We start from the raw sequence: 9,482 nt of genomic DNA on the forward strand, positions 1-9,482 counted from the left end.
TGAATTTCATTTCCATCCAATATACTGAATCAGAATCTACAATTTAACAAGATCCCCAAGTGACTCATATGTATTAGATTTTCAGAACCACTGCTCTACTAGTTCTCAGAATTGGTCCCTAACCAACAGCCAGTATCACACCTGGGTAATTGTTAGAAATTCAGATTCTCAGCAGGGGTTCAAACTGGTTTAAGGCCCTGTTAAATATCACCTTCAAATCTTTAGAGCATTCTCTTGGGGCGGGGTAAGGGGTCGAGTAGCATTTAAGGCCCAGCAAACCATCTCTATTTCAATTCTGAACTCACATCCATTTTACAGATGTAAAAAGCTCAGCTAAAGTACTACTACTACACATACACCACCACCACCTCAGACATAAGGCCCACAACATTCTACCTCAACACCTTTGAACAAAATCAGCGCTTAAGGTGAGTATTTACCAGATTAGGAGTAACATTACAAGTTTCTCTGCTGTGCTTCTCAACCTGTATTTCTATGCATGACACTTGCAGATGGCTGAGACGTTAGGTACTGAATAAGCTATCCCACAGAAACTCACCTTAAGGACTCACCCCACTAACCTAGCCACCTGATTAAATGATAGGCCACCTTCAACCCTAGATTATTTGAACAAATAGTAGCTAACAAACACATCTCCAACAGATTTATTATTTTTCTTTTAAAGGAATGGATTGTGAGGGAAGAAAAAATATGAGGCAGGGGAAAGTATGGAATAGAAAATAAATACAAATGTAAGCCGGTTTGCTAACTCTTTTATAACTACAACAAACTAGTACAGAGAAGGTCCTGTACAAAACAACACAACAAAGGTTCAAAGATGGAGGTGTTCCCTTAGCAAGGCTGAAAATTTCAGTCTCTGGTATTTGGAATTTAGGCTACAGTCCTTGTTTTTGGATGGATCACTGGGTGTGTGGGCAATGTCCATGCTTTAACCAGATTTGAACAGAAGAATGGCCACTTGGCCCAGGTAGAAGTAGATGAAGTGCTTAGTTTCATGTGTCACGTAACTACCAAAGTTTCTCCCCACGATGCAGTGCCAAGTGGGGTTGTACTTCTTGTCAAACTCCTGAAATAAAACAAAAAAAAAAAAATGAGAACACTAGAATGTTAGTACTCAACTGGAGGTCAGAGCTTGCCTCTTGGATAAGTCAGAGCCTGTAGGGGCAGAACGGAGGAACGTTAGCATCTGCAGATTCTCGGAATGAAAGAATGTTCCCCAGCTCCAAGTCGCCTACGTAATGCATTAATGCAAACATACTTGCAGTCTGAGCTAAGATGGGAATAAGGAGGGCTGGGCAAGTGAATGGCAGAAAGTGCAGCCTCAAAGACAGGGGGCTCTTTGTTGTAATAATTCCACCTTCATAACTTCTACAATATTCATTAACAAGTAACAACAGTTAGCGTTTATCATGTTCTTATGTATAAACAGAACTAAGGTATCCTACCATCATACCTGCCCCCATGCACCCGAAATGCAAGAAAATGGTAAACAGTTAGCCCAAAGTACCCTATTAGAATTCATTCCTTATCACAAAGATTTTAATTGCACTCCTATTATCATAAAAAATAACTGACTTCCCAAAGGACAAAGCCTCAATTAGCACCTAAACCAAAGCGCTGAGAAATCAAAATTTAAACTTAAGGAAACAAGACACTTAGCAATCCAGTCCCTATAAAAAGAATGATGGAAGCAGAATCTGAGAGCCAAGTGGTCAAGTTTCCACCTTAATTATAATTTAAATAGCTCTCCTTTCCACATCCATCCTGATGGTGCTACTCCACCACCTGGTCCACAAGGATAGCAAGCTCCAAGAATAACTTTTCCGTATTTCCCCCTACCCCAAGGGGCTGTAACATACGTTATTACTTTCTTCACTAAGTAGACTGTGTAGACAGGGACCAAAGCTAATCTATTCCTATAAAATTCGCCCAAGTTTTTGTGATGAGTTAAGCAAAATTTGGCTACTGTTAAGACTGTATGCAGTGCAAAAACCTCTTTTAAGTCTATTAACAACCTAGACGAATGCACTGCGCTGCGTTTGTCAGAAAAGGTATTTATTTCTGTTCCATCTGAAGTCTTTCACCTTCCCATTCTCGACTGGAATCCTCCCACGGCTTAGGCTGCCAGCTTCCTTCCCTTCCAGCAAACATGGCACGATAAGTTGGCAGTCCTTCCAGCTTTCTACAGACTGCCATTTACCAACCCCCCGGCCCCCAACCACCACTACCACCCACTTTCCCTCAACTGTCGACTGACTCCCCACTGGAAGGCTGGCAAGCTCTCCCTCAGGCCCCGGCTGGAAACACCCACGCAGCTCCCCCCCCTTCGGAACACCCAGATGGATCCTCGGCACAGGAATCATGCAGAAGGGGGGACCGCTGCTCCCTGATCCTAGAAACCGTTGCTAGGTGGCGCTTTTCCCCGCGCATCGGTGGTAATAAAAAAACTTCGGGCGCCGAGGGTCTGGTCTTCCCCAGAGGAGCCCAAAATTTGATTACGTCCTTTCTGGAAACCTCTACGTCTCCAAGCCGCCAGCGTGCCCCAAGGATCTCTGCCAGGCGCTCTGGGGTCGCAGGATCCGGGAGAGGGACTAAGTTGCGACTCGCCGAGATGCGCGCAAACGGCCCGGACCCCGCGCCCCGCTCTCACCTTCTTGATATGGGCCGCGATGTCTTTCTCTATGTTATACTTCTCCAACGCCTGAGTAGCGCACTCCACCGAGTCCTGTTGCATCTCCTCCGACATGTCCGCATTTTTGATCACGGCCTTTCGGTCGCACATGGTTACCTGGGGAACGAGGCCCCGACACGAATGAGAACCCGAGGTGTGAGCCGCGCCTCCGAGGCGCCGGCGCCCCCAGCCCGCCCCCGCGCCACACTCGGGACGACGCCCCCAACCCACTACTGAAGAAGCACCAGCCACGCGGACCGCACGGTCAGAGGTCTGGCGCGAGGGGAGGGCGAAACCAGGCAGCGAGGCGCCCCTCCCCCCCGGGACCACTGAGTCTCTCACCGTGGAGCAGGGACTGGCCAACCGCGACGGTGTCCTGGGGGAGGGGTTAGAGTGGCTCAAGCCCAGGAGAAGCTGCCGTCGCTACTAAAGCCGTGGCGCATCTGAGCCGCCCCACGCCAGCCGCCACCGCCTAGTGCCCAGGCCCCGCCCTGCTCCCCACGGCCCCGCCCCCCGCCCTACGTCCCTATTGGCTTGACTCAGCCCCCAGGGCTCTCCGATTGGTTGTCGGACTCAATGGTTCCCCTAGGATCTTTCGCCTGCATTTTGTTGCAAACCACAATGCACCGCTCACGGCGTCGGTTGCCCGGGCAATTGGCCACACGCCGTGAGGCCCACACACCCAGAAGGCGGAGCTTGGGCGGGATCCCGAGGACTTCCCAGCCCGCTGGAGGGCTGCGACAGGGGCTTATGCGAAAAGAAGTGATCCCAAATTCTCAGAGGTTTTCCCAGGGTGTGTCCTCGAATGCGGGTTGTCTGGGGAAGTTAGGTATCTGTTATGGATTGAATTATGTCCCCCAAATATATGTGTTGTAAATCTTAACCTCTTTTTTAAAAAAAAAAAAGTTGTGGTCCAGTTGATTCCGACTAATAGCGACTCTATGCCCGTGGTTGCTATTCCATTTGGGAATGGGTTGTCTTTGTAATGTAAATGAGGCAGGATTAGTGTAGGGTATATCTTGAGTCAATCTCTTGAGATATGAAAGAGATTAAACATAAGCCAGCAGAAGGAGATGAGAGAAAAGAGATGCCAAGCCACATGATAACTGCCCAGGAGCAGAAGCTCAAGAAGAGACAAGGACCTTCCTCCAGAGCCAACAGAGAGAGAAAGCATTCCCCTTGAGCCAGCACCCTGAATTCAGATTTCTAGACTCTGAAACTGTGGGAATTTGTTATAACAGCATTAGACAGTATCCAAACCCCCCACCTTCCCCACCCATTCACCCCCAACCCCACCCAGGTCAAAAGGATTGTTGTGTCTGAAGCAGGGATTCACAGTCCATGCATCCCCGTGTTTAGAGGGGCCATGAGCTTGGTTTAGTGTTCGGCTGTCTCAGTCTTCTTGTCGTTTGCATTAAACCTGTTGAAACCAAAGCCAATTTGGTTAAGTAGATTCCAACCCATAGAGACCCTATAGGACAGAGTAGAACTGCATAGAGCTTCCAAGGCTGTAATCTTTACAGAAGCAGACTGCCACATTTTTCACCCTCAGAGAGGCTGGTGGGTTCAAACCAATGACCTTTTGGTTAAAAGCCAAGCACTTAACCACTGTGCCACCAGAGCTCCTTTATTTTCCACTTAAAAAAAATGGATTCCAAGGCACGTAACAACAAGAATGGTTGAACAACATAATGAACATAACTAATATCATTGAATAGTACATGTGCAGAATATTGATACGGCAAACAATTTGTTACAGATATTTACCACAATAATAATAATAATAGACAATAGCAGCTATTTACTGAGTGGTGGTTTATCACCAAGTTAAGTGGCTTGCATATACTATCTCAGATGTTCCTCACACCAGCTCTACCTGGGACCCCTTTCCTCCTATTTCCCTGTTGACATAGCTTGTCTCCTCATTTAGATTTCAGCTGAAATGTCACCTTTTTTGAACTCTCATTTTAAAAGGTTGATCCCAAATTCATTTTTTTAAAACACTATGCAGTGCAAATATGATCATGTTACTCCAGGTGGCAAACTTTTATTCAGTTGAACACCCTTTTCATAACCAGAAGGAAAGAGACCTGCCCATGATTACACAGTGAGTTAGCTAGCTATAGAGCCAGATTTCTAAGACCTGGGTTTGACTCCAAGTCTAATGCTCTTTCCATCACATTAGACATGGTGGCTTGTTCTTGAGCGCCAGGGATTTTACGCTTTTTGGGACCGAATGGAGCATGGCCAACTGTGGGGTAAAGACGTTAACTTTACACAAAGAATACTGTCTTTGTCGTTGATTCCTGTCTTTGTCCTTGTGCCATCCGAGGACCTATATAAAAACTTCTTTAGGATATAATCAATGAATGATCTGAGGAAGAACTGAATCTAGACAACTATATAAATAGCAGTAGATTAAGGGTGTTATGAGCCCTGGTGGCACAGTGGTTAAGAGCTCGGCTGCTAACCAAAAGAGCATGGTTTGAATCCACCAGCTGCTCCATGGAAGAAAGATGTGGCAGTTTGCTTCCGTAAAGATTACAGCCTTGGAAACGAACTCGACGGCAACAGGTTTGGTTTTGGTTGGATTAAGGGTAAAAGGAGAGTAACCCTCCAAACAGCAGAGATATTAAAGGAACTATGGCTAAAGGCAGGGGCCCTGGTGGTGCAGTGGTTAAAAACCTTGGCTGCTAACCAGAAGGTCAGCAGTTTGAATCTACCAGCTGCTACTTATGGGGCAGTTCTACTCTGTCCTATAGGGTAACTATGAGTCAAAGCCAACTCAGTGGCAATGGCTTTGGTTTTTCAGTTTACAGCTAAAGATCGAGCCCTGGTGGTGCAGTGGTTATGAGCTATAGCCGCTAACCAAGAGGCTGGCAGTTCAAATCCACCAGCTGCTCCTTGGTAAATCCTATGGGGCAGTTCTACTGTGTCCTATGGGGTCCCTATGAGTCAGAATCAACTCAAGAGCAGTGTTTTTTGTTTTGTTTTTGTTTTTTTGTATGTCCAAAGATCAGGGAGTGGTCTTTGGGGTAAAGAATTTAACTCTACTCAATGAATTTTGTCTTCGGCCTTGGTTCCTAAGAGATACCCTCTAAACCTTGGAATTTCCCCAGTGATTGAAGGTCTTTGATGAGGACTCCAGACCACACCTAAGGGTTTATGCTAGTGAGGTGCCTCTTGGGTGGGAAAGACTCACCTAGTGATATCAGCTAACCTCAGGGAGTGAGGCTGAGGCAATGATTCCATCAATCATGTCTTTGTAATGAGACTCCCAAAAAGGGCTCTGGACACGGAAGCTCCATGGGGCTTTTCCAGGGAGCTCTGGAAATTCAGATTATGAATTACGACCCCCAAAGCAGAACCCCTAAGAAGAATCATCCTCATGACTTTTGCCATATCTACACCTCATCTTTTTCTTTAATTAAACTTCCTTTATTTTTTAAGGAAGTGAACTTTTTTAAAAGACAAATTTACAGCATTACTATGAATGGAAAACCAGTCTCACTTGCCATAAACAGAAGGTAACTATAAAATATAAATAGATATTAAAATTTTGTCCTCATATCATTAAAATTATCTTGGACACCACTAGTTATGTGTGCATTGCAAAGGTTTCACAAGTGCCCAGAAGTTGTACACAAAATGTATGTGGTGCTCACGGGCATTTTTCCAGGGAGAGGATCCATAGCTTCCATTAGATTCACAAAGGGATTCAGAACCCAAGGAGGATAAAGAACACTGGTCTAGAATAACCCGAACTCCTAAAATGAATGTGAGATTCTCTCATTTAGGTTTCACTGAACTGGCTCATCTAGGTTTCCGTAGCGATACGCATTTGTGCAACTCAGACTCCCAACTGCTTGAAAACCCTTCTGAGCCTGAAAACCCACATGTTCCAGTCTTACCACAGAAATCCTGACTAGGGGGCAGGCAAGATTTCTGACAGGATAAGTTTTGGAATCACACAGATCTGGGAAAAACCCAAACTGTGAAACTGTCATCTACAATTTTGTTAACCTCTCTGAAGTGCGATTTTCTGATTTTTAAATGAAAATAACACCTACATGATAAGGTAGTAGTACAGATTATGTTAAATAATGCTTCTAAAAGACCTAGCCAAGGTGTATTAAATGTGATGCTGAACAGGTTTCAGCAGAGCTTCCAGACTTAACACAGACTATGAAGAAAGACCTGGTCATCTATTTCCAAAAATCACCCAACAAAAACCCTATGGCTCACAAGGGTCTGACCGGAAACTGATCATGGGGATGGCACAGGACCGGGCAGCATTTCATTACGTTGCGCATCAGGTGCTATGAGTTGGAGGCTGACTCCACAGCAGCTAACAGCAACTGCTATTATGAATTGAGTCTTTACCATTGCCAGGCATTTTGGACACATTATCTCATTGACTTCTCACAACAACCATGTGAGGTAAGAACTATTGGTTTCCCTACCATACACATGAGGAAACTGTTGTTACGTGCCATCAAGTCAGTTCCAACTCATAGCGACCCTATGTACAGTAGAACAAAACACTGCCCTGTCCTCCACCATCCTCTTGATGGTTGTTATGCTTGAGCCCACTATTGCAGCCACTGTAACTGAGGTGCAGAGAAACGAAGCCCCTTGCCCAAAGTCACACTTCTAGGAAGTGACACAGTTGGGATCTGAACCCTGGTCTGTCTGACTCCACAGTCTCACACGGTGGATACAACCTCTGAGCTGCACCACCTCCCAAAACAAAGGGAGCTGATGCCTCACTTTTGTGAGGCATCACAATCGTCTCTGGAGACTCCAAGCATCTGGCCCCTGGAGGGAACTCTCTAAATATATGCTGGATAGATGGATGAGTGATGGATGGATGGATGGAAGAAAGGATGGATATTTCGAACTCAGCCTCGCTTCTGTAGTGGTGAATACCCTAAACTTGACCCTAGATTGGTTCTTGACTGTCCTGATCTTCATTCCCTGGTCCGAATTGCATTTCCACTCTAGCCATCAGACTTTCCCAGGGCCCGGAGCTCTCCCCTCACACGAGCAGGCCAGAAAGGACAACCACCTGCTCTACCTCTATCCTACCACCGGCCCGGGACTGTGCTGTCCCCGGCCCTTTCCAGCAATCCCTTCTCAGGATTTTCAGGGATCTGAAGTCCTTTCTTAGATCATAAGTTTTGTCACCAACCTAGCAGCTCCAGCGTTCCCTTATCTGGAAGGAAGTTTAAGATGTGACATGGCCTTGCAGGCCCCAGAGTTGATTCAAGGACCCTTGCCCAGAAAGGAGGGACCCCTTGGGAGTGAAGCCCAGCCCTTGGTCTGAATCGGGAAGTTTCCTCCCCATGCAAAAGGGTCGGCACTAGCCTGGGGCTGGCAGGGGAGCTGAGCTTTGGAGCCACGTTTTATCCTGCGGTGTAGGGAGAGTGAGACCAGCCAGGCTGGGACAACTTAGGGAAGAAAAACCTCCTCTCTGGCCAATAGCCAAGTTCTGCCTCGGTGGGCAGATATTTCTCAGGGCTCATTGCTCAGCCTCCTGTCCATGGGGGCAGCGGATAAAGTCAAGCACATCAAAGGGGGCTTAATCAGCCCCCTCAGTTCCCAGCCAGTAGGCCGAGTGATCCAAAACAGAGGTTAAGAGTACAGGCTTTGAGACCAGCTGGACCTGGGTGTGGCTTCCTGACTGCCCCTTACTAAGGTGTGTGACCTTAGGCAAGTGATTCTACCTCTCTGAGCCTCAGGTTCCTCATTTGTAAAATGGGGATTGTAAGGGTCCTTGCTGCTAGGGATGATATGCAGGTTAAATGAGATGGGACTTGTAAAATACGGAGCTTGGTACTAAGCACATGGCAAGTGTCAATGGTGCTACCAGTTGCCATGGAGTCAATTCCAACTCATGGTGACCCCATGTGTGTCAGAGTAGAACTGTGCTCCATGGGGTTATCAATGGCTGATTTTTCAGAAGTAGATCACCTCATCTTCTGAGGCACCTCTAGGTGGACTCGACCCGTCAACCTTTTGGTTAGCAGCCAAGCTTATTAACGTCAATGGTGCTAGCTACCATGAGTGTTACCCTAAACCAGGGTTTCTCAACCGCGGAGTTAACATTTTGGACTAGAAAAGGCTTTGTTGGTGAAAGGCTGTCCTGTGTATTGTAGGCTGTCAACACCCTCCTCCCAGTTGTGACAACCGAAAATGTCTCCAAACATTGCAAAATATTCCCTGGAGGGCAAAATTGCTCCAGTTGAGAATCACTTTCCCAAACAATCTAGGCTGAGTTTGAATGTCACAGATCACAAATCTGCAGTCCCATGTAAAAGCCACAAGGCCGGCAGGCCTAGTTACAGATGAAGGAATAGAATGTCCAATAATTAAAGATCAAACTAGCCACAGTGTGGACCAAGAGGCCAACTCTGTAGCCTGCTGTAGGAGCTAATGAGCCCCCTCTGACTCACTGGGTGACCTCAGTGTCACTGTTTAATTATATGCAAAGTGGTTCTGAGTTAACTGCCAATTATTTAAGGGCTCCAGACAAAGGGACAGGTAGTTGGTATCTGACTTCTGACATCTCCATTCTGATTCACCGACTAGAAGAAAACCTGACTCTGGTTGGAAGAAAACCTGACTCACCAGAACCCAAGGGTTCATTCAGACCTTCATTCGTGATTACTGAAAGATCTGGAGAGATCAGGCACTGTTCTAGGTGCTGGGGGATAACAAGAGGGCAAAATAGGCAAAGTCTCTTCTTCATGGAATTTATATTCTAGCAGAACAATATAGATAATAAGTA

The 9,482-nt window shown here is 46.3% G+C and overlaps 1 protein-coding gene across 1 annotated transcript; it reads right to left on the reverse strand.

Annotated features, from left to right (window-relative positions):
• Nucleotides 1-648: 648 nt before the first annotated feature.
• DYNLL1 (dynein light chain LC8-type 1) lies at nucleotides 649-3,191 on the reverse strand. Its single transcript, XM_004379014.1, has 3 exons — nucleotides 3,035-3,191; nucleotides 2,672-2,809; nucleotides 649-1,087 (listed from the first exon to the last, which is right to left on the reverse strand). Exons 2-3 carry the CDS (start codon nucleotides 2,801-2,803, stop codon nucleotides 950-952), a joined length of 270 nt encoding a protein of 89 aa, XP_004379071.1. The 5' UTR covers nucleotides 2,804-2,809; nucleotides 3,035-3,191; the 3' UTR covers nucleotides 649-949.
• Between the last annotated feature and the right edge of the window lie 6,291 nt (nucleotides 3,192-9,482).

The sequence above is a fragment of the Trichechus manatus genome, unplaced genomic scaffold (genome assembly GCF_000243295.1).
Source record: "Trichechus manatus latirostris isolate Lorelei unplaced genomic scaffold, TriManLat1.0 scaffold00061, whole genome shotgun sequence".
Classification (NCBI taxonomy): domain Eukaryota; kingdom Metazoa; phylum Chordata; class Mammalia; order Sirenia; family Trichechidae; genus Trichechus; species Trichechus manatus.